Source organism: Callorhinchus milii, unplaced genomic scaffold (genome assembly GCF_018977255.1).
Source record: "Callorhinchus milii isolate IMCB2004 unplaced genomic scaffold, IMCB_Cmil_1.0 Scaffold3, whole genome shotgun sequence".
NCBI lineage: Eukaryota > Metazoa > Chordata > Chondrichthyes > Chimaeriformes > Callorhinchidae > Callorhinchus > Callorhinchus milii.
The window spans coordinates 25,120,368-25,146,674 of record NW_024704744.1 but is presented as its reverse complement, the minus strand read 5'-3'; the positions used below and the strand labels follow the sequence as shown (position 1 = coordinate 25,146,674).

At 39.2% G+C, this 26,307-nt stretch overlaps 2 protein-coding genes across 4 annotated transcripts in view; both read right to left on the bottom strand.

The window, feature by feature from the left end:
* mpv17 (mitochondrial inner membrane protein MPV17) overlaps positions 1 to 2,722 on the bottom strand; it is a 52,859-nt gene extending 50,137 nt beyond the window's left edge. Inside the window, exon 1 of the mRNA XM_042333480.1 lies at positions 2,650 to 2,722. Within this exon, the coding sequence (XP_042189414.1) occupies positions 2,650 to 2,722 (73 nt within the window). The remainder of the gene's footprint in view (positions 1 to 2,649) is intronic.
* A 4,737-nt stretch (positions 2,723 to 7,459) lies between these two features.
* si:ch211-243j20.2 (uridine-cytidine kinase-like 1) overlaps positions 7,460 to 26,307 on the bottom strand; it is a 44,103-nt gene continuing 25,255 nt past the window's right edge. For 2 of the 3 annotated variants that reach the window (XM_007904478.2, XM_007904480.2), the window contains exons 7-15: positions 23,979 to 24,040; positions 19,932 to 19,951; positions 16,006 to 16,104; positions 14,095 to 14,188; positions 13,096 to 13,158; positions 11,130 to 11,252; positions 10,410 to 10,517; positions 9,789 to 9,945; positions 7,460 to 8,896 (exon numbers count right to left, since the gene is read on the bottom strand). In XM_007904478.2, coding sequence (XP_007902669.1) covers positions 8,820 to 8,896; positions 9,789 to 9,945; positions 10,410 to 10,517; positions 11,130 to 11,252; positions 13,096 to 13,158; positions 14,095 to 14,188; positions 16,006 to 16,104; positions 19,932 to 19,951; positions 23,979 to 24,040 — 803 coding nt within the window. In that variant the 3' untranslated portion in view covers positions 7,460 to 8,819. Of the gene's footprint in view, positions 8,897 to 9,788; positions 9,946 to 10,409; positions 10,518 to 11,129; positions 11,253 to 13,095; positions 13,159 to 14,094; positions 14,189 to 16,005; positions 16,105 to 19,931; positions 19,952 to 21,184; positions 21,202 to 23,978; positions 24,041 to 26,307 lie in introns of all 3 variants that reach the window. The other variant, XM_007904479.2, reaches the window with a different exon arrangement.

The window sequence follows — 26,307 nt, the reverse complement described above, 5'->3', positions numbered from 1 at the left end:
TAAGTATTGCTGTATGTGACATTTCTCTATTGACAAACAGCACTATTGAACACCCTGTCACACGTACTCATTTTGCTTCAAATATTGCAATCTAGGACATTAGGACCACGAATGAGGAACAGGCAGGGTGGGGCAGGCTGTTCGCAGCTCACCCACCCAAGTCAAGTTTGCATTGCATCTACATACCTTCCCCATCTCTTTTCATTGTGAGCAAGCAACAAGAGGGGAGAGAAAGAAGACAGAACAGAGGTAAGAGAAGCACAAAATAACTTGTTAAGCGCTCTGAGACGCTACCCTGTGTGGAAGACGCTATATAAGTGGAAGTTGTTGTTATTATGCTTGTTCTTTCAAAATGAACCACCATGTCACAGTGCATTACAAGCTAAAAATCTGCATGTCTCTTGTAACGAACTGTCAGTGTGAAGGCTCAATAACCATAGATCATAATTGAAGAATGCTGTACCAACACTGGATCCTGTTTTTAATGCATTTTTGTGCACACAGGAAAAGCATTGTCATACTGGATAGCAAAGTGGGTGGAATTCATCTCTGTAAGCAGCTTAGAATCATACAAATCTACAATCTCTCTATGACTGTTAGGTCCCTGAAGTGAAATATGGATATCTTTAACTAGCTTCACAATTCAGTAAATGCAACCCCTTTAGCAGAAACCTGCCTGTAATTTAGCAGTGAATTAGCAACCTCACAAAGTGGTACCACAATTATGGTTGTGGGAAGTGGAAATATTATATAAAAGCAACGGAGGAGGGGAAGGCATGTTTTCTGACTATTCGCAGAATAATGTTGGGGTATTATGTTCAACTTTATTCTGCATTTAACTTGTGGTTCATCTGAATAGGGGATGCTCAGCAATGACCTCCACCTCTAGTTGGCAATTCAAATAATAAAAATTCAGATACAGAACAAGTACTTGGGCTTCAATTAAATAAACCACCACAAAAGGTGACAATCTTGCTTAACCTTTATTCTATATAATAACTAGAAGTGCATTACCAAGATTTTCAGTACGAGTCTAGAGCTCAGTATGTTTTGATGAGCTTATACATTTACACCGACTCTCATTTTAACTACATCCTGAGCTAAACCCAATGAACCACAACTCAATACACTAAACTATAATTTGGAACAGCGTTATTTTTGGAATCCAGTAACAAAGCGTGACATTCAGTGACTTAATAGCATTTTGATAAAGGTTTTTTAGTGGTCAGTTCAACAAGCCAACAATTCAGAATATCAATTAAGTTTAATTCCAATCTATTCAACAGGACAAGTAGTCATGGGTTTGACAAAAGTGCAGAAAACACGAGAGAGGCATATCCCTTCCTATACATACAATATACAGTTCAATTAAGATTTTGTGCAGTGCACTCTCTCTGATAGGGCTTTCAGTCACTTTTCCCTAATTCTCCTTAGTTCTCCCCCTGAGCTTGAGCTCCAAGTCAGCAGTGTGAGGTGCTCCTGATATGAAAGGCATTATATAAATGTCAATTCTTATTGTTTCAAAACAGCAGTTCGAAATTCGTAGCACTCTGTCATATTGAAAATTTCAAAGTATCTCCTCGGCAATTACTATCAGAATGTACTTGTAGGCAAATGTGGATCAGATATCTCCACCTCACTTTGAAGTTAACAGTGCCTCTCAGGTAAATTGCATATGCAGTAATCTTGTGCACACAACTACATTTTATTTGCTGATATCGCAGCCCAAGTTCACTCCTGCATCGAAGCCCCATGGCGTTTATCTCTACATTAAAGGTATTATTTAAATTCCATTAAAACTATAGCAACTAGAATGTCCACATATTGCGTAGGGAGAACAACCAAACAACTAGATGAAATAAATCATCCAGTTTTTTGTATGAGGGAGTCAGGCTTTTGTAACGTATTCAAGGGCTATTGTAATGTTGCACTGAGAAGCAAATTGGTCTCAGAGCTCAGCTCTCTCAGGCTACAGATTTGCATTGCCAGCAGCAGTCTTGGTTGGGTAAAAAACAAAAGCAGTTTCATTGATTCAGAAACAGGTTAATATTCAGGTCACATGCCATGTGAAAAAACACATTCAACACCATAAGCAACCAAGCCGATTTCACTAGAAATCCGTATGATCAAGTCGGAAGCTAAATAACTTAAAATAAAGTACTGCGCTTCACAAATAGGAAGATCAAATCATTGCCTAATAGTACACGATTTTTATAAAGTGCTGGGTACAAAAATGGCCGAGGACTCAGCCCACAAACTAAGAAGAGGGATCAGCAGAAATTCTAACTGCACTGATACTCAGGCATTGCTGGAGGCTGTCATTCAAACTACTTCAGTACAACCCATAGGCTTCTCCGAGTTAGATATCCCAGAGCAAAATAAATGTTCTGGATTGAATATTTCTTGATTTATGGCTATGATGGCCAACCTTTTTTAAAAAAAATCCTTGCATTGGATAACGTGACCATCCTTTGAAATATCTCAGAAGCACTTCACACGGAATTGCCATCAAGTGAGGTGACTGTGTATTTGTAGGTAAACACATCAGTTAATGTACGCATAGTAATTTCAGTCATCATTAACGTCTATCTGAAGAGGCAGATGGGACAATGAAATTGAAATTTCTGCACTTTTCTCTGAACTTCTTACCTGCAGTCATTATTTGCACTTTCCAAGGATCTGTTGACAGGATCCTTAAATAGGCTTTCCACAGTCCTGCCATTTTCTTCAATCTGCACAGAACACAGAGAAGGAAGGTGGTGACACAAAGATGTTGATAACAATGTAAAAATATATTACTTTAAAGGTATTTGACTCTGCTTGGCTCCACGGGGTTAAAGTAACTACACAAGTCCCTACATGCCAGGCTCCTTCAGGGAACCCAAGTAAAATTGTCTGAAATTGGATAAAATTATACTGTACTTAGCAGAGCACACACTTAAATTCGCACATACCTAAATCAATGAAAGAATGATATCCACTCGAAAGAGTCGTCCTCCTCCACCGCTTGTCCTCCCGCCTCAACCTTCAAGGCCCTGTCCTTGAGTGGTTTAGGTCGTACCTCTCCCACCGTCTTCATTTTGTTTCCACAAACGGCTTTTCCTCCAGTCCCCGCACTGTCTCGTGCGGTGTCCCTCAGGACTCTGTCCTCGGTCCCCTCTTCTTCACCCTCTATATGCTCCCCCTTTGGTGACATCATCCACAGACATGGGGTTAACTTCCACATGTATGCGGATGACACCCAACTCTGCCTGTCCGACATCGAGTCCTGGACGAGAGACAACTTTCCTCAGCTCAACGTGCGTAAAACCGAGGCCCTCCTGATTGGCTCACGTCAGCGCCTCCGCACCTCAGGCGCTGACAGCATCAGCATCCAAGGCTGCACTCTCCACCTCTCAACGCCATCAGGAGCCTCGGCGTTCTGTTCGACCCTGAGCTGTCCTTTCTCCCTCACATCCGCTCCACAACTGGCACCGCCTTCCATCACCTCCGAAACATCTCCAGACTACGGCACTACCTCACCCCTCACGCTGCTGAAACTCTGGTTCACGCCTTTGTCACCTCAAGGCTGGACTATGGGAACTCTCTCCTCGCCGGCCTTCCCGCCACCTCCCTCCACAAGCTGCAGGTCATTCAGAACTCTGCAGGTCGTGTACTGTCCCGCACCAGGCTTCGCGACCACATCACTCCCACCCTCGCTCGCCTCCACTGGCTCCCCATCCCCCAGAGGATCGAATTCAAGATCCTCATCCTCACCTACAAGGCCATTCACGGCCTTGCTCCCTCCTACCTCTCTGACCTACTATCCCCCCCATGTACCTGCCCGTACCCTCCATTCCTCTGGCTCTAGTCAGCTCCACATCCCCCGCCCCAACCGCCCTACCATCGGTGGCTGGGCCTTCAGCCTCTCAGCCCCGAGGCTCTGGAACTCTATCCCCCAGTGCCTTTGCCGCCTCCTCCCTTTCCTCCTTCAAGCCCGGTCTCAAGACCTTTCTCTTTGACGGTGCCTTCAGCTCCCCTCTCGACTCTCTACCCCCTCCTCGCTCCCTCCCTCCCTTCCCTCCCCTCACCCTGACCATTTCCCCCCAATGCTCAGGTCCTGACCCAACTGTACAGCGCCTTGGGACGTCCTCCCAACATGAAAGGCGCTCTATAAATGAAATCTTGTTGTTGACCCTCCTACACACACTACCACACACACTGACCCCCCCCATCACCCACCCCCACACACTGAAGCCCCGCCCACACACTGACTCCCCCTCCCACACACACACTGCCCCCCCCCCACACACACACTGCCCCCCCCACACACACACTGCCCCCCCCCCACACACACACTGCCCCCCCCACACAACCAACACTGGCGCCCCCTCCACATACTGACCCCCCCTCCCACACACACAGTGTCTCCCCCCCTCCCACACACACACTGTCTCCCCCCCTCCCACACACACACTAGCCCCCTCCCACACACACACCACTGCCCCCCCACACACCAACACTGGCGCACCCCCACACACCAACACTGACGCCCCACCACACACCAACACTGACCACCCCCACACACACCAACACTGACCCACCCCCACACACCAACACTGACCCCCCCACACACACCAACACTGACCCCCCCGCACACCAACACTGGCGCACCGCCACACACCAACACTGACCACCCCCACACACACCAACACTGACCCACCCCCACACACCAACACTGACCCCACCACACACACCAACACTGACCCCCACCGCACACCAACGCTGTCCCCCCCGCAATCTGATACACACCAACAGTGTCCCCCACCCCCCCATCATATATTCAACTCTAAAACACACTTCACAGAATATATTGTAAAGTGTAGTGACTGTATTTGTAGGCAAACAGCAGCCAATTTTGCATTGCCATAAAATCACATGGAGTGCGTGTTAACCAGAGTCCAGGAGAAACTCCCTTCACTCTTCAAAGTGACATGGGATCTTTAATACCCACCTGAACAGGCAGACAAGTCCTCAGCTTGACGTCCAAGGGCTGGTGTCGATTGTGCGATCGTTAGAAAACTATTTCTGGACCTAGAATTTTTAGAACTTATGATTTTTAAAATGATAGTGCATGAAGGGAGAATATAAAGTATAATTCCATATCCCTGGAGGGGAGCGCTGACACCTAGTGGCACTTTACGCTAGTATAAAGTAACAATGCATTAAAAACATCACAAACGTTATTCCATTGTTGTCACTGCAAGTGATAGTCAAGTCAAACAGTTATAAAACCTCAGATGTTATATATTCAGGAGAATTAGACCTGTAGGCTAGTTATGTATCTTTTATACATTATAACACAGTTAATGTAGTCTCACTCCAATTTTATTGTTTCAATTACATTATCCTTGAATATTACACAATAATTATATCGTAATTACATTTATTGGATAAATAGCACAAGTGATCTGCATAGCAAACTCTTATAATAATTATTTATGCAGTTACCAAACTGTCATTTGTATATTTCAAGACTTGTTCTTGTACACTTTGTTATAACTGTTTTGACGTTTGACTGATTCATATCCTTATTTCATCTCTGTTAAACGTCAGAGTTTATAGCACAAAAACTATTTGAAATTGCTTATAATAGTGAAGCAAAAGTAGAGCTTTTATTTTAGCCTCTTGCTTGTCAGACATCAAGGTCTGGATGTGTGTCAACTTTCTGCAGCTGAATGTTGACAAGATGGAAGCTATACTCCTCAACTCCCATCAATGTCTTTTCACCAGTGGCTCCGACCTCCTTAATGTCCCTAGCCTATCTCTTAGACACTGAATATGTGTACACTTGTCAGGTTCAATCACTAAGCTGTGCTTCCTACCCCACATCCGGTCGCTGGATGTGGGGTAAAAACTAGGTCCACTTTCCTTCACTTCCATCATATTTCCCATCTCTGACCTTACCTCACACCCAACGCAGATTAAAAGCTTATCTACGTATTTGTCACCCCCTGCCTCGATCATTCCAATGACCGCTTCACCACTGCACAATTCATAAAATTCAGCTAATTCAAAATTCCGCCATATCCTGACCTACACAAAACTCTGCACCCCCATCACTCATCCTTGCCAAGCTCCACTTGCTCACTATTGCAGAACAAATTGACTTAAAAATCTTCACTTACGTACAAATCAATTCACACCCTGGAACTCTCTACCTCTCTTACCTGCTTACACCCCACTAAACCAGCCACTGCCTCCGGCCTCTTGCGTGTCCCTCATCCCCTTGGCTCCACCATCAGCAGCCGTGCCTTTAGCCACTGGGCCCTCAAACTACTGAACTCTCTGCCTCAATCCCTCTACCTTGCCCCCTCCTTAACCACCTTCAAATCACACCCGAAGACCTTTCTCTTCAACCGTGCCTACGGTCACCTCCCCCCCTCTCCCAGGTTCGGTATTAAACTCTGACATTCTTAAGTGCTCCAAATTGCTACCCCGCATGAAGGGGCGTATATAAATGCAAGTTGTTGTTGTCGACAATGTGTTCAAACTAGGATCTACCTGTGCAAGTGTTGTGAACAGGAACAAAACAATACAACTAACTACAAAACTTTAAGATGATTGTGGGAACAAATTTAACACTGCTTTTTTAAAGAAAGGTATATATTACTAAGGGAAGATGATCTTAGAATTTTTGGGGTGCGACATAGTTTTGTACTCGACTTTCATAGAAAAAGTACAGAAACCTCAAGTCAAACTAATGCAATACATTTCAATTACTGTATTTTCCACTTTTGTACATACTTCATCAAAATAGAAAGAAATTGTACAATTAATCTAATCTTTACATTGTTCTTCCTAATTGCAGAAGCATAATTCTATTGAGACGTTTCAGAAGTAATTTGACTTCACTACTGATTGGCTCTAAAGCTCAACACCTGAGTTTAACACGGCTTATCCTTAGATCATATTTTGCTTTGCTCATCCATCTAGGTTTGTGCAGATATTCTGACTGGAAGATAAAACTAAATTCAATGTACTGTATGTAGCAATGTATCCCTATTTGATACAAACTGAATAAAAGCTGCAAGAATAGTGTGAGAAGACAAAATAGGATGATGCCGTGTACACATCATGAACACTAAATGACTTGGTCCTTAAAACATTAAAAAAGTGACACAGTATACTTCTCGGGGATTCTACAGAATCAACTGTTAACACTAACATCCCAAATAAAAGAATTCAGTGCTGCCATATTCACTTAAATAGCAGCAGAGAAACGAAGAACCACAAAACTCTTAATACCACAGTTTTGCATAAAATTGATGCAATTCCAATGAACAAATTGTAATGTATACAAAGTCAATCAAACATTAATAAATTATAGTGCACAGCACTTGCGGTCCCATTTATTTTTAAACACACTTGTATCTTGACAGGCTCAAACCTATTTCAGAGACAACAAAGGAATTAAATCTCTTTTAAATAACAGATTTTTATTTTTTAAAAAAACAAGACATTAGAGGCCTGGCTCTACAAATTTCAATCACAATTTATTAAGCATAAGCTGCATACACATATTGTACAACTTAACATCCTGCAGAATTTTGAAGGACTAAACCTCTGAAGAGTCCTGTATTATGCATCATTGCAGTGTCCCATGACATTTGTCTACAACTTTATATTAACCTGTCAAAGTTAATTTATGCTTTTCACTGTAACCACCAGAGAGAAAATGGGTTTCACCTACTCATTTTATTTAGTCCGACACTCCACAATGGGAAGTGAGTATAGCTTCGCTTTGCATCTCCCAATAAATACTTTCTATTCTTGATATACGATTGCAACATGGCAATCTGAACATTTCAGATGAAGTTACTTTCAGCAATGATGGCAGGTACTTTTGAGTGTTCACTGTAATACAATTAGAAGACAAGTGATGGGGGAAACTACACAATTGTGTGTAATTGATTAGTGCATTCAGAATCATCCTCATGCCTAATTAAAAACCTTATTTTCCCTTTGAAAACTTTTTTTCCCCCAGCATGAGAAGTGTCTTTGGACAGTTTAATAACAAAATCCCTTTTTCCAGATCAGTGATACAGAACTTCTATAAAGTCAGATCATTTAGAGGTTACCAAGGGAAATGTTGAGGGAAGTCGCTATAGATCCTGAGAGGTACCTGAAATAAGGTGAAATGAAGGTGGAGTTTTGTTCGATTGAAGATTGCTAATACAGTTTGGGATAATCAACGTTGAGGATGAATCGGGTAAAATCACAATATTACCCACGGTTAAGATCATTGGCATTTGGTTTGTCATTTGAATGTCCCATATATGAACAGCTATGACATGATGGTCCAATAAATTACTTTTTAGGCATTCATCAGTCCTGAGTGATACAAATAAATGTATTCGCCTTCTCATTTTGAAAATAAAACACAATAACTTCCAGAAATATCTTGATTTTCCCAGATTTTTAAAACTAAACAAGTTATGCTTCAAACTACTTAGTTGCTCAAAGAGGTCAGTTCTGTATATAGCACAGAAAACGAATCCTAGGCATTGTATTCAGATGAAATTGGGAAATAGTTCAGGTATTCTGAATATTACTTTAATAAATACATAGTTCCCTTTATGGAGCATTCAATGCCTGAATTTATAACAAACAGTAACATTTGGAAAAATCCAAAGTACATATGAATTGATCCAAATTTGGATCAAGAACTCATTTTGATATTGTCCTCAACATATGGTCAAAATACATCCAGGGATAACTGCAGTCTTTATAGCTTTGTCCAGATTGCTGTCATGTCCCTCAGGTAATGAGAATGATACTCAGCAGTCCATTCCCTCGTCACTCTCATACCAATCAGACGGTGCATCGGTGCCAAAATATCGATCTCCAAAGTTACCTGCATATTAAATACAACATTTATTAGTTGTGATTATTTATTATTATAACCCTCAAACAATATCTGGGTTACAGGTCAGGATTAAAATACACCTCTTAAAAAAAGATTCTGGGCAAGTTTCCACTTCTTTTTCAATTAACGGTTACTTTGTTAATTGAAAGTTAAGTTACTTTGCTAACTTACTTAAAAATCTTGTTTTGATCTACTTCCCTACAGGGGGCATATACTAACTATACACATTAGAAATTACACTAATTTGTTACGTGTTCCATCCCAGGTACTACATTGAAGATCAATGATTACCACAAGCATTATTTCACTAATATTTCGCTAATGTCATTCTCTTTGACCAGCACAAGTAATATTTCTAATTATGAGTCCAGATTGAATCATTACATAATAATCCTTACACGGATATTGTATCATACCCATTGCAAAGCCCTATGCTGAGACTTTGGCTTACACTCCAATGCAATGCTGGGAAACGTTCTGCATTGATGGAGGTGCTGTTCTTCGGATAAGACATTCAACTGAGATCGCATATCCTCATTCAGGTGGACATTAAAGAGCTCATGGCACTCTTCAAAAGGAGATATTTCTCCTGATGTTATGGCCAACAATCCCCCATATAAAATTCATTATCCACTTCATTCAATCCAGTTTACAAATATTACAAATTAGACCCCAATATCAGAACAATTAAATTAGAAAAAACAAGGCTCTAGCCTTCAATGTAAACCCAGTTTTAATAGAGAGAAAATGACTAGTCAGTCCAGCAATAATTTTAAGTGAGCCATCACACGATTTTTTATATTTTGAAGGAAAGGTGAATAAAATTAATACCATTTAGCTTCTTTCTAACAATAATCACAAAAGCTCAAGAATACCTTACCTATTCCTGGAATTATATGGAATTCATCATTTACTTTCTTGTCCACTGCTGTTGTGATGATATTGACCTTAGGAAAAGCATAAGCAACAGAATGCACACCCATCTCAGCCATTAGCAGCGAGATCAGAAAGATTTTATCCTCTTGTACATCATGATCCTGAAATAGCAATAAAAAAATAATTGTAAATAAAGCCTACAAAATGATAGCTTTATCTCTTACGTTTCCCCCACAAAATACAGTCATTTTACAGCTGTGAAGGCGCTTTAAGAGGTCTCAAAGACGTGATAAGACGCCACATCAAATGCAAGGATTATTACATTATATATAAAGTATTACATGTACATAATTAGTTTCCAATCATTTCCATTAATGAAAACAAGCCACTTTATTTTAAAAAAGATTCACATGCTTTGTAGTATATTCAGTCTCTCATGTGTCCAGTCATCAAGCAGAATGGTTCAAACAATTTACAGAAATAAACTACCTACAATTTGCTAGTTAGAATGAGATCTTTCTCATAATCATTATCACTAAATATTGCAATTTGTTTTGCCACAGGTGATGTATCATACTTAATACAGACAGCAATCCACACTCTTTTTGTGCAACTGGTTACTCACCAAAAGGACTCGAACTGCCATCATAGCAGCAGCTCCTGTTGATACTGTACTGTCCATGAGTATTACATAATCCTCACTGATATCCTTTGGTAACCGAAGATAATGGAGCTGGGTGAAGTAAGACAAGAGTATATTAGTCACAAAAATGCAAGGTAATTTTCATCCTTCTGAGACATGCATAACCAACGGCACCCCGAGTATTAAATAGAGGAAAGCAGGAATTCTTTGGGAGTAGAACCATCTCCATCATGACTGTGATGGCCATCTCTATTGAGAGACTGCCTGTTTAATTACATAGAATGTTACAGCACAGAAATAAGTTATTTGGGCCCAACTAGTACATGAGGATGAAGGGAAAGAGTTGAGCCAACTCTCTGTGGATTATGTAATCCAATACCTGAGACAGAGAGCGCTCCAGAGCACTGTTAATTGATCAGCCTGTCTGGCTCAACAACGGGAATGAGCGAGGTAGACTTGTCATGGGGAAAGGTGTTGAAATTCTTTCCCACTCAGCAGCAGCTAACAAGTAGGGTAGCCCAAACCAGCAAACAGCAGGAAGCTTATCAGTGCTTTGAAGTCAAGACTTGGTTTATGTCGCACAGTTAACCAATAGAGCTGATATTGATTAAGCTGCACTGCCCTAGATGTTGTTAGTTAACAGTAACTAGTATACTCTTTAGAATATGTGACTAATATACTGTTTAGTGTGCTAATACATACCTCAGGTTCTCCTGTATCATGGTTTGTTTGAATGAGAATCTTCCCTAGTCTGATATCCTTACACACTGCTGTCAGTGCTTGCTCCATTGTTTCACCAGCGCGAAGAATAGAGACTCCAGTTATCTAAGGAGTTCAAAATAGTTCTTTATTTCAATCCCGAATATGGTGATAAAATTATTGCAGATGCTAATCATTTCAAACACTATCAATGAATGCAGCTTTAAGATAAAATGTTTTTTTCTAATCGTTTAAGGATGACACATAAACACAAAATGGTGCTCTTATTATGTCAAACTAAAATGGTAGTTGACAATAAAAAAAGGATGTAATGCTGGAATTATTAATTTTAGCCATTCAATGAACTACTGGGTGACCAAAAGTCGTGATGTCTACCTTTACTATCTAAAAATAATATATATCCAAATTTCTTTAAGACATCGTATCATGACTTTTGGTCACCCTGTAGAAGAAAATATTTACAAAGATTACAAAGAATGTACAGCACAGAAAAGGTCACTCAGCTCAACCAGTCCATGCTAGTGCTTATACTCAAGACAGGTCTTCACCCATTCCTTACTCCTTCCCATATCCTTTTTAGATTTAGAGAAATAATTAGAAACTTCTCCACCTTTTCCTGCTTGACTCAATAGACCAATTACAATTTTGGATTACAAATAACCTGTCTTGTGTTCCCTACTTTAGTTGAAACAGAAACCTGTCTGAATATTCCAGCATCACCATGACTGTTATGTTTTTTGGGGTGAAGTAAATTCCTCTTGTTGCGAACTATAGCAACATGAAAATTCACTTTAATGAGAAAATTCCATGTATAACTTCATGTTGTCAAACGGCAGTAGAAATCCATAACATCCTGACAGCAAAAAAAACTGAAGGAGCTTTTTGGTTAATACTGGATGCATGAAAAACCCTAGGTTACATAATGGTTTACATCAAACTGAGAATTTCATTATATTTCTGCAAAGTTTTTCCTCAAGGAAAATATAAAAAAAAGCAAAATATGACCATGCAGAGCTGTCCAGTTTCCATACTTTATTTCAGATGATGTAATGCTTCATATCTCTCTATTAATGAAGGTTCCACAAAAGAAATGAGCTACAAATTAACCTGTCACCATAGTGAAATAGAAATGAGAATTCAATGACTGATGCCGTGTTTTGTACAGTGTTAAGCTCATTACTCAGTATGTACTCTTTTACCTTATACAGTACATTTCTATTAAGACAGCAACAACAAATTGCATTTATATAGCATTTTTCACATTGAAAGGACGTCCCAATGTACTGGACAGTGACGCGTTTGCACGCAAGCTGGAGGTTGAATTCAAGAAGGGTGTGGAGCAAGGAGTTTGGGGGTGGGAAGATGACCAAAGGCACGATCAAAGAGGAAGGCTTTGAGACAAGTCTTGAAGGAGGCAAGGGAGGGGGCGAGGCGACGCGACCCCGAAATGGAGTTCCAGAGGGTAGGGGCAGAGAGGTTGATGACTCGACCGCTGATGAGGCGGCAGAGAGTCATGGAGCAGGCCAGTGCCTGCTGAGTGGAAGGATCAGGTAAGGTGGTAAGATTTTAGCAGGTCGCAGAGGGAGAGTGAGGAAGGCCGTGGAGGACTTCAAAAGTGAGGACAAGGATCTTGAACTCAATCCTCTGGGGAGCCTGTGAAGCCAAGTGAGGACTGGAGTGATTGGCTCACAGAGCTTGGTGTGGGAAAGGACATGAGTCTCAGTCTGGCTCTCATTCTACAGAGTGGGAGAAGAATAAAATCATGGAACTGGTGACAAACATGAGCAACAACAAGTGAAAAACTACAATGCAACCCCCCATGGAACTGATATAATGGCAATCACTAACTCATTATTAGCAATAACTATAGGTAGGATTGATGCTTTGCATGTCTACAATTTTTTTTCATAATAATGTTCAAATTGATCAGAATCGGTATCAAACTCACCCTTTTCCCACCAAATCGTTTTCCTTCATATAGTTCTCCCTGAGGCGTTTCCACTGTAACAGGCTACAAATATTTATGTAAAAAATAAAGAAAATGAATAATCAGTTTTAAAAATAAATACTTTGAAAATCAGATGATAGTCAATTAAAAACAGTTGTACTAACAAGGGCTTTGCATCTTCATGCTACAAATCTAGACTAATGTTAACATAGAGAGGACCCCTTTTAAACCTTATTCTCTCTGCCTTTCTCCTTAATAGTCTCACTCTTCCCAACATAGTGATGCCAATTTTGTCTTCCACTCAGTCTCCATAATCTACACAAACTAACATTCAGTTATGACTGGTAGCCACCTACCATTATATGGTACAATAATGGAATGTACCATGTGCTCACAATCCCCATTTCGTTGCTATTAAGACTGCCAGAAAAAAATAGACCGGACAACTTGTGAACCCCCATCAAGTAGCAGCCCCCCAAACACTCGCACCGTTCTAGGTAAGTCTGTATTCAATCAGCAGTATGTTTATATTTTTTTCTTGATTGAATATATCTTGATTTACGGTATAGAGAGAGAGATAACATGTAAGGGTAGTTTTAGAGCTGTAAAGAGCAATTTCAGGACAGATAACCTACTCAGATGGTAATCAATGACTGGAACAGGCATCCAGAAAAGGTGAATGAAATCAGGACGCTGGACTCATTTAAAAAGCAGCTTGATGCTGTAATGGGGGACAACAGGATAGGTGGTCTGAAAGGGTGACATTGGATAGGACAAAGAACCTTCTTCATCCAAACTAATCTTGTGATTGATTCATTCTAAATCCAAGTTTTACACCTTGTAGGATTGAAGGATAGCACAGACAGGTGCTTGCAAAGCACAAGCTACCAAGCTGCTGTTTAACTGTATCTCACACAAGTAATCTTCAAATGAATGCAAGGATATCAGAATAAAATGTAAAATCTAGAAGTCACTGAAAGGGATAATAAGCACACTTGCCTTGAGTGGTAGGAAGGAGAGAGCATGCTCAATCAGCAGCCTCATTAATCTTTTTGAGTAAAAGATAAATTCATCTCGACTTGTATCCTTATTCCTGCGCAATAGACCAGAAATAATCAAAAACCCAATATATACATGCAGTGTAATTACTAAAATATTAGTTGTACCATATCAGATTTTCTAATGGATTAATCATAACAATTACAGAGTTATTTTTGTCTATTTTAAATGAAAGTCTTATACCATACTGAAAATAACTATGGTATAAAACACTCAATTAATGTATCTATTATCAAATTAAAGCAAAAAGGACAACTAATTTAGTTCTACAGAAAACAATGGAATGAGAAAATGCATTAATCTAATTGAGTGGTTTGAGAGACATCATAAACTGCAGCAAGAAGGCTTAAGTGCTTCATAAATCATCTGAACTCAGGTTGCATGATGGTATTGCAGAATTTGTATTTTTGAATAAATACCATGAAGTTGAGTGGTTATTTTTAGGTCAGGCAATTTTTTATTCCAGTAAGCGGCACTGGACTGACAGTCAGTGATTTTTCTACCATTGAATGAAGAAACCGTCATGTAAAAGATTAATGACTACCATCATTACTCAACATTTATTAGGAAATAACATGCTAAATAACTTTACTAGAAAATTCTATAGGCAGAAACAGCGCTTCTTCCTAACCTTAATAAAATGAAATTTTGTGAAAGACAAAATATAATAAAATAATAATAATCCTTGCATTTGATATAGCGCTTTTCACGTCTTCTAAACGTCCCAAAGCGCTTCACAGAATATACTATAAAGTGAATTGACTGCATATTTGTGGGCAAATGCGGCAGCCAATTGCGCACAGCAGTGTCCCACAAACAGTCGTAGATTGAAAATGACCAATTTTTATTATTGTTTTGTTTATTTTGGAGGGATTATTATTAGACGTGTGGAGTAAGGAAACTTGCCCAAGGTTTCGCCCTCTGCCTGGAATTGAACTCAGGTTTCTCGCTTGCAAAGTGAGTACTCTAACCACTGAGCTACAGGACTCCACAAATACATATACCTTGTATCTGCAAATAAAGGTGAACTTCGGGGATTTGTAAAATTTAAGTTATTTATTAAACCTTAGAAAGTTAGATAGTATCTTATGCACCAACAAATTTCTCTGAATAAATCTTCTTATTAGTCAATAAAGTAATTGGAAAATAAAATTTGAAACTAAAAGAAACTTACAGAAAGCAAGCTTGAAAATTAATGTTGTATTTTTCCGCAAGATAACTAGTTAAAGTTTTAAAAAACACGTTGATATGTACATGGAAAATTACTTAAAGAAAAATTTGAAATTATGGCAATCCTATTCAATTATCTATAATGTCAACAGGCCCAACTTCACATTGGGACATGCACAATAAAAACAATAAGTCTCATACAACAATAACAACTTGGATTTATATCGCGCCCTCCACGCCAGATGGCGTCTCAGAGCGCTTCACAGTAACGGATTCCGGGGCTGAGCCAGGGGGAGGGGGAGGAAGGTGACCAAAGGCGCGGTCGAAAAGACAGGTCTTAAGTAGAGACCTGAAAATAGGAAGAGAGGGGGCGAGGCGAATAGGTTGGACCTCACATTCAACTGCAGAATTAGTGTATGCACTTGAATGAGCAGATGAGATAAAGAATATTTTATCCTCTTCTTTTCTCTCACCATTTTCTTGTAGATAATTGAGCCATAGATCTGCCCAGAACTCCAATGACAAGTTTATTCCTACAATAAAGTGTGCTTAAATTTGAACATGAATAAATCTTATTTGCCTTCCTTGTGGTGTGATGTGCTCTAATTGTTGCATATCCTTTATCTTGCCATTCATTCCAAACTAAAATTACCCAATAATACCATTAATTGTTTACATTACCTGATAATGGTGTGCATCCCTCTAACCTGTGGAGTACTCTCAAGCACACTAAGCTTGTCTGGTAGAGGTTGTCCTTGATGGGCAGATGCCAGTGCTGCTCTGTAGTGATAAGAAATATGTTAACACCAGGGTAAAGTTTTGACTCTACAGCACAATACAATCATTCTTGCACCAGTTCAAAATTAAGTCTTGTAGTTAGCAAACTATTAAAAGACTGCTAAAAGAGTAACCCACAACTTCTGCTGTTCCAACTAACAGCATGTTTGTGTTGAAATGACATGGTAGGTTTGTGGATACTACATTTTTCAATATGAACTATTAAAATGAAAAACAAAGCAGATGTATAATAAGTTTTAACCTCATAATTCATTGTATTCAAATTGTAGTTTGGTGTGAGATGCATTAGTTTTAAGAATTGCCAGTAAAGGTTGCTTAAAACTTAAAACTTACAATATTAGATTCTTAACACCACCACAAAAGCTCATTGTATATGAAAAAATCCAATAAACTGCAATAATTATGCTTTATTTTATAGATACACACAAGATCATTGGCTATATCTCACAGTGACAGATTTTTAAAAAAAAATTTTTTTTTTAAAAAGGATGCACTCACTGGTACAAATCACCCAATTTGACAAATCATCAATTTTGACCAGCTCAGACAGTGGCTGATTAAATCAGATAATAATAATAATAATAATAATCCTTGCATTTGATATAGCGCTTTTCACGTCGGGAGGACGTCCCAAAGCGCTTCACAGAACACACTGTAAAGTGAGTTGACTGTATATTTGTGTGCGAACGCGGCAGCCAATTGCGCACAGCAATGTCCCACAAACAGTCGTAGATTGAAAATGACCAATTTAATTATTGTTTTTTTTGGTTTTTGGAGGGATTATTATTAGGCGTGTGGAGTAAGGAAACTTGCCCAAGGTTTCGCCCTGCATGGAATTGAACTCAGTTCTCTCGCTTGCAAAGCGAGTGCTCTAACCACTGAGCTACAGGACTCCACAGATTTCTGTACTATGCATTTTCCCCAGAAATTCTACGTAACCAGGTAATAGGTCAAATAAATAGCAATGATCAAAATCCCACATAACCTGGACCATGCATTTTTGCTGGTCCACCTATTTGAAAAAACACTTGAAACTTCAAGTGTTTCAATTTCAACAGTGCACATACATCAGGAACACTGTAGTAAGTGTTTTTGGAAAACCTATCACTTTTCTGTTAATTAATTGCAGAGGTTTTACGTAGTTATTATAAGAAAGCCACAAAAGGGATAATTATTGTGACATCATTCAACACAATGGGGAAAAAAAACAATGTCCTTCACTCAAACGTATAATCTGATTAAACCTCACACCAATGAAATTTTGAAGTAATAAAAGACCCATTCTGATGTCTTCATTAATTAAAGCATGACATTTCTAACTTTAATACTGAGGATGAAGTAGTTAAGATAGCTATGAAATTATTTCCTTCTCAGCATCCCAGATCTTTATAATACAAAAATCGAATGAGTATCTTGACAATGAACACCGATTTGACTAATAATAATCCTTGGATTTGATATAGCACCTAATCATATCGTTGAGTCATTTCAAAGCGTTTCACCAAATATACTGTAAAGTGGATTGACTATGTATTTTCTAGACTTTCTGAAGATCATCAGAGGTTTAGGTCCTCCTTTTGTTTAATACACAGAAAGTAGTCAGTCTGCTGAAACTGTACACATTACTTGAATAATAATGTTAGAAACATGCATTCATAATGTACACTAACTGCAGACATTGAATGCATCTTATTTGCTGATATATATTTCTTAGATAATTATAGAAATATAATGCAATTATGCTTTCCTTTCAATATACCTCAAGTTTTAATTCATATTTCAATTTCTTTCATATTGTGTAGGAATAACAATCATACAACACAAATTGGACTGACATAACATTTAACCAATCAATCAAAATGCATTTGTGCATTATCCTTGCAGTGCATTAAATTTGTTTTTAAATTATTTTCACCATTAGAACCCATTACGATTTTTTTCATGCAAATTACTGAAATGTTGACTACCGGTGTTAAATAAGATCAAACAGATGATCAGTTACAGTGCTACTCATGCTCCACAGGAAATAAAATGTATACTGTTAAAATGCACAAATAGAAAATAAACTACATATGCTTTACGCCTACAAGCTAGATTTCAGATCATGTTGCATTTTTCTAAACTGCTCTGTTTGCGCAGGAACTCCAATGATTTGAGATTTTTTTTTTGACTTGATATGAGGTACAGGGGGATATAAGTGACTGATCATTTGCACACAAGCAAAGGATATGTACAATTTGTGTAACAATTTTAGTTTGGATTCCCTTTGCTTTATTTCTCCATCTTAATAAACTGTTGCATCTCCGCCTATTCTTCAGTGAATGATGGATGGTGTTTAAATATATTCCCCATCACACAAGTTATTTTATTCCTGTACTACTTTAGGATGAAATCCAATGTCTAATTGAAATCAAGTAAAAAAAAATTGAAAAAGTAATAATGACAATTATATTTTGTTATTCTTAAGAATTATTCACTTCTAACTGTCGTACACTAAGGATAAGCTAAAAAGGGAAACATCTCAAAGGGAATTTCCTATATAGGCCATAGAAGGGAAAATAATAAAAAAAACTTGTAATTCCACAGCACCTTTCATATAAAATTAATGTCTTAAAGTGCTTAATAATTATGAAAAGGAGCACTGAGCACATAGAAAGGAAAGTTGACCAAAGCACATTAAAAGGAAAACATTTTAAAGATGGTCTTGAAAGCAAGGGAGAGAGGAAGCGAAGCAAAACAATTTTGGAAGAGAGTTCCGGTGGGCAGCAGTCTAGTGAAAGAAGTCTCTGTCTTCAGTTGCAATATGGAGAGAATAAAGAATGAGCAATAGACCAGATCAGAGGAACAGGGAGTAGGGTAAGGGAAGGACAAGTTTTTGAAGGAATTCAAAGGTCAAAATCAGGATTAAAAGTTGATCTGCTGGGCTAGTGGAAGGCTACAAAACCTAGCGAGAATGGGTATGTAGATGCTGGTGCAAGAGTGAATACGGTCTGTAGAATTTGGGATGAACTCAGTTTGTGGAGGGTGGAGATAGGAAGGACAAGTACAGCTGTAATGCTCATCAGCTAGATTCACATATGAACAGTGGCTAGTCACTTGATGCTGCCAGTGCAACTGTATCTCAACACAAGCCATTACTTTCAGGAGGGGAAAATTGACAAGAAATATCAAATGTAGGAGATAATAAAACTTTTGCCATTAGGATTCTTTAAAAGAAACAATACTGCATAATTATTGTGCATGTTTATCTAGATTTCAGCACTCAGGTGTGCTTCATAAGAAAAGTTTTCTGGTGGTCCACAGCCAATGAGAAAGGGACAGCTTCTATTCATGTATATGCACTAAATGAATTGCAGCAATACAAGAAGACAACTCTGTCTAAGGAAAAATTTAGTTTTTCATTAGCATCCAAATACTGAGGCTCTCATTAATATACTTTGACCAGGATGTTCCTTTTCAGGAGCTCACAGTAGAAATGGTGGAATATCTAAAAGCTAATAGAATCAATATTCACACTAAATGTTTATTTTATTTCGTGAAACAATGAAGATATTTTCTATTTTATTTAATTGTTTTTAACAAGATGAATACAGAAAATCTTCAAGTTGCATTTCACATACATCCAAATAACTTGTTGTTCACCCAGTTTGTTAATCCAAAACATTTCAGCTGTTTTAAACTAGTTGTGAGGAAAGCCAAGACAAAAAAAAACTGAAATGCAAAGAAGCCACGCAAGGGAAAAATCAAATTAACTGCAAATAACATCAAAAGTTGAAAACAAAACTCAAAAATACACAAGTTGTCCTCACATATCCCAGCGAAGTTTCCTCTGTTCAGTTCAGAATTATTCAAAGCGAGACAATTGGTGAAATATTCATGGACAGAAAGAGAAGACATCTATATTAGATGCTAGCACAAAGAAAAGCACATATGTATTGAAAAAGAAATAGGGAGTTGTCCAAAATTCATTTTCAAACAATGAACAGGAGATTCTACCAATACGGGCTCGACTGAGCTTTTGAGTAAGAAACGATCAGAGAAAAGGTGATGGAAGAGGCAGCACAACCAGCCAAGTGTAGTAAATGAGATGACTTTTTAAAAATCTGGCAGTTTCATGAACTCTGACCAAACCTGGGTGGAGACAGGGATATTTTCCAGTTGCTGGCTTTCAGATGAGACTTCTTTCATATTCAGTAGTCTCTATAATCCTGTTTGAGTGCCATACCAAAAGCTTATCATAAAGAAGAGGGTCTGCTTTGTATGGTCATTTATCAAATGAAGGAAGCCATAAACAAGGTGCGTTCTATTAGAAAGTATTTCATTGAAAAGCTACAGTAAAACATTCACTTATCTAAATGATTTTTGGACACAAAACAAATACTAGTTGTATTGATGGCATTTTGCAATTTCAGATTATTTCTGATATTTCACACTAAACAAAATTAAATTACCTTTATAATTAAATTGCCTTTACAATTAATACTGAGCGGCACAGCAGTATCGCTGCAATAGAATCATTATAACAACCCTTTTATTTCATGAATACAACAAAATAAAATACTCAAATGTTGTATATTCATATTCACCCTTAGACATTTCCGAAATTGTAAGCATATTATAAGAAACAAAACACCTAAAGGTTTTCAATCCTGAATGGGTTGTATATTCAAAGAATTACTGTATTTTTAAATCAGTGCATAGAATACTGCTGTTCAGGATATTCAGCATATCCGATTTGTGAAATCTGAGTACAAAAGCATAATTGGTGGTTGAAAATATACCATTGCAATAACTAGTATTTGGCTCTATGCATCTAAATATTGGGTAGTTTAACTATGAAAAGGAATGGGGGGAGGGGTTGAAACCAGAGCAGACAGAGGCACAGTCCAATTGGATCATGGTAAGTATCTATGAATTTCCACTAATTTGAAACAAGTGTATTCAAGCAGGCTCTATTGAGATAAAATGTGGCTCTTTTTGAAATGCCATCAGTGATGCCTGTAGTCTCATCATGCCCCCTTTCCCTTTCTGCAAACTAAAAACTTTGCTCTGCTTGTCATACCTTACTGTGATTTCACGCTGTGGTGATTACAGAAAATTCGTTCAGGATTTAGCAAGTATTTCATTATCACACATGGGAGGAAAGAAATAAAAATGAAACGGTCATTCTCATTAGCGGTAACAGTAAATATCAAGCTGTAACTGTTACAAGTACAAAAATACATTCGCTGTGCATTTTGCCATGAATGAAACCCATCATCACTTCCATTTTGGATGGACAATATGTAAGTAGGGAGGGCATTTGTCTTACAATATTCCTCAATTAAAATTATCCTTATGATGTATTATTACATAATAATTTAAAATCACACCGAAATACAGAAGCTTTTGGCTAGATGGCGAATTGAAAGCTGTCCCAGAATTACTTACATTCTTCAGATTATATTTTACTCCATTCAGTATGACAGAATTTTCAGAAGTTAGTTTTTTTGCAGAGGTTTCAAATAATCACATTTCAAAAGTAAATTCCAAACACATATCCTTTTTAAAGCTGCAGATAGCATTCAATAATCAAAAAATCCAGATTATAGTCATGGTAAGAATACACCATTGTTAAAAAATAAAGTTACTTAAGTTTACTATTTTTCCATCATTGATTCATTTAGTCCATATTTAGTTCAATCTATACAGTCCTGTGCCTAGGATCCGCATAAAAATCACTGCGTGCTCTGACCACTAGACTTTTGAATTTTATTCCATTCCAACGATCTATCTCTGGTATTTCCACGCGTAGGTGGGATGCATGGAATTCTCAGTTTGGTTTGGATACGCTTGAGCACGGTGATGGGTTTCTGCATTTGTCAGACACCCGACTGACAGAAAAAAAATCTTTCCGTGGGATACAGGGCTGCATCAAAGTGCTCATATCATATAGAACCACAGAAACAAGTTATTTGGTGTCAAATCTGCACTGGTGTTTCTCCCCCTACACCCCTTCTGGCACACATGAGCCAATCTACTCTCACTCTCCTGCTTGCTCTTCAAACCCTTTAATAATTCTTTTTCAAGCATTTATCTAATTTCACTTCAAAATAATTTCTGGACTCTGCTCAACTACAGAATGTGGTAGAGAATATCTAATTTCAACCACCATTAGTATAAAGAGCACTTTTGCTGTTCATCAGGGAGTATCTGATCTCAGCTGGTTATCACATGGAGGGCAGGGGCAAACCTATGAGAAGAAAAAATACCCAGCCAAGTCACCTTGGACTATCAGTATGAATATCCTAGTGATATGATCAGAGCAGAGGAACTTTCACAGAAACCTGGGGGCAAGTCATTTTCATTTCAGTAAAGGAACAGTGAGTCACTGGGCAATTGATAATTTGTAAAATATATCTTTCAGGTTTGTTGTATTGTAGTTATATTGTTTGCATGATCACTCTGCACTGTCAGCAGATAAGATTGAAAAGTCTTGTGGAGAGGGAAAGCAGTAATTTTTATGTGGATCCGAGGCACGTGATTATAGTTCAAATGCTAACGATTTATTTGCTGACTTTTAAAAAATTAATGAATGAAAATATGAAAAACGACTTTGATTTTACATGTCTAACCTAGTATTCTTTTTTAATAAGGAAGATGCTAAGAAAAATGCCCTGTATTCTTTGCATAAACCTTCACACACCAGATATAACTGATAATATCTGAATTAATTCATTGTAAAGATTACAATATTGTAGGCATCGCTCTATTTACTCATAAATGCTCAGATACTAGGGTACAGTAGCAAAAACTATATTGTAACTATTAATTTGTAAATATTAAATGTATGAATCTTTAATTCAACAGATGGAAAGTGATGAACTCTAAATCCATGAATTCATATGGCTTTTTAAAAGTTTTAGCAGCAGCTTCTGGATTAAGGTAACATATGATGATGCAACAGTCTATTCAAAGATTTGGTACTCATAATTGATTGAGCAATAAGAATGTATTACGGTATTGGTCAGCAATTTTAAAGGCTTCATGTGGACTAGTTAGCATTAGACAACTTGCTTTGGACACTTTACCATGGTCATCAATTCCAAATAGGTCATAGATTTCTCAAAAGACAAATTGATTACATTTGATTAGTTGAAATAAATGTGTAATGGTCAAAATGTTGCTTAGAATCAGGTACTGTGAACATGCCATGGACTGCCCGGAAGGTTCCAGGCAGCGAACAGAAGATCAACATTTGGTCCATCATGTCTGTATCAGATGCAACATCTATTAAACGAGATAGATACTCAAGAAGGAAATTAAATTAATATAGGGCGAAAATGGGGAAATGAGATAATCTAACAGCAGGTTTGACAGACTTACTCTTGTTCCTCATGACATATGAGGGCACTACCACTAAACGCTGAAAAAACTGAGAATTTATAAAATGCTGTTTATATCTCTGAAATTGACTTCACATCCTCTGGGCATTCAACACAAAGGGAATGACATTCAAGTTGTATGTGGCAAGTATATGCAATATCAGACAAGATGAACCAAATGCCCCGCTTCTGTGTAGAACATTTCTATCTTCTGTGGAATGTGTTTTACATGAAGTAAACTTGTAGATGTGTTGCATCATCAGAAGAATCCATGTGCAGAAGCATGTGTGCATTACTAAAGAAGTGTTTCGTACACTCATGGCAAACACATGAATTAATGGAACAATATAATTACGTCTAAGAAATAACTGTAAATTGTTCAAAACTAACAAAAATGTATAAAACAAATGCAAATCAATTAGCATCTTTATCAAGGATGAGTATATTTACAAAAATTACTACTTTCAAATAACATACAAAAGACACACCTACCTTTTCCAGCTGACTGTGTACATGCTGGACAATCAGGTCCAGTGCAACAAAATTTTCTCCACCTAGCAAATCAAAGAGAGCAAACAACGATTTTTTTCTAGGATTTGCTCAAAATTAAAGAACTGAGCAATGGGTTAGGTCGACAGTACCATACCTATAAATGCCTAATTTTCATAACAATTTGCATTTTTATACCTTCCTTTGCACACAATGAATGTCTGAAGCTACAAATTCTGTTAACTTGAAGCCCACTGTACTGTATATTCTTGGAACTATGGAGAAAAAAAGGTTGAAAGCAAAGCATGTTGGTACACAAATAAGAACATCAACAACATTGGTAATAAATGTCTAGAAACCCTTTAGTCCTCAATTGCAACATAAAGTTGAGCTATTAATATTGGCTATGAAGGTTAATATTGAAACTTTTACATGTCCAGAGAACATACAGGTGTAAGGGTATAAGGGTAGTGAATGAATTTTGTGGACGTATATGGCAGCCAACTTAAGTACAGCATAGTGCCACAAATAACTATGAAGTCAACGGTCAATTTATCTCGAGATGGTGAGAGGAATGATAGATACGCTCATGTACTGAATAGTGTATGAACAAATGGGCAAGACTCTAGAGGTGGTAGAAATTGACTCATCACTTGTGGCAATGGTAGATGTCCCAAGTAGACTTAATACAGATGTAAAGGTCCTAGGCTTTTAGCCTCACTACCAAACAGTTGGTTGCTGGTAAAAGACAGACCTGTTGTGTTATCCAGTACGTCGGTACAGATAAACAGCTTCAAAGTGCCTGCATCACAACAACAACAAGATTTCATTTATAGAGCGCCTTTCACCTCAGGAGGACATCCCAAGGCGCTAGACAGTTGGGTCAGGACCCGAGCAGGGGGGAAATGGTCAGGGTGAGGGGAGGGAAGGGAGGGAGAGAGGAGGGGGTAGAGAGTTGAGAGGGGAGCTGAAGGCACGGTCGAAGAGAAAGGTCGAGACCGGCCTTGAAGGAGGAAAGGGAGGAAGCAAGGCAAAGGCACTGGGGGATGGAGTTCCAGAGCCTAGGCGCTGAGAGGCTGAAGGCCCGGACACCGATGGTAGGGTGTTTAGGGCGGGGATGTGGAGCAGACCGGAGCCAGAGGAACGGAGGGTACTGGCAGATAAGTAGGGGGATAGTAGGTCGAAGAGATAGGAGGGAGCGAGGCCGTGAATGGCCTTGTAGGAGACGATGAGGATTTTTAATTCGATCCTCTGGGGGATGGGGAGCCAGTGGAGGTGAGCGAGGGTGGGAGTGATGTGGTCGCGAAGCCTGGTGCGGGACAGTACACGAGCTGCAGAGTTCTGAATGACCTGCAGCTTGTGGAGGGAGGTGCCGGGAATGCCGGCGAGGAGAGAGTTCCCATAGTCCAGCCTTGAGGTGATAAAGGCGTGGACCAGAGTTTCAGCAGCGTGAGGGGTGAGGTAGTGCCGTAGTCTGGCGATATTCTGGAGGTGATGGAAGGCGGTGCCAGTTGTGGCGCGGATATGAGGGTCGAACAGAACGCCGAGGTTCCTGATGGCTTTGAGAGGTGGAGAGTGCAGCCTTGGATGCTGATGCTGTCAGCGCCTGAGGTGCGGAGGCGCTGACGTGAGCCAATCAGGAGGACCTCAGTTTTGCGCACGTTGAGCTGAAGAAAGTTGTCTCTCGTCCAGGACTCGATGTCGGACAGGCAGGCTGTCAGGACATCAGTGGTCGTGGAGTTGAGGGTAGAGGAGGAAAGGTAGAGTTGGGTGTCATCCGCATACATGTGGAAGTTAACCCCATGTCTGCGGATGATGTCACCAAGGGGGAGCATATAGAGGGTGAAGAGGAGGGGACCGAGGACAGAGTCCTGAGGGACACCGCACGAGACAGTGCGGGGGCTGGAGGAAAAGCCGTTTGTGGAAACAAAATGAAGACGGTGGGAGAGGTACGACCTAAACCACTCAAGGACAGGGGCTTGAAGGTTGAGGTGGGAGGACAAGCGGTGGCCGGTAACTTGATAGCTGCGACGCATCAAGGGAGGGTTTTTTCAAAGTGGGAGTGATGTTTTTAGGGGAATGGGAACAGAGCCAGAGGAGAGGGACAGGTTGATGATGTCTGTGAGAAGTGGGGCAAGGAGGTGGAGCTGGGAGATAAGGAGTGGAGTGGGGATGGGGTCAAGGGAGCAGGTGGTGGGTTTCAGGGACAAGATGAGGTTGGTGACAGAGGGTGGGGAAACAGGTTTGAAGGTGTGTAGGGGAGGATGGGTAGGAGTTGGAGTGTGGGAGGGAAGGGGTGGGGGTAGGTGGAAGTTGGAGGGGCAGTGACCGT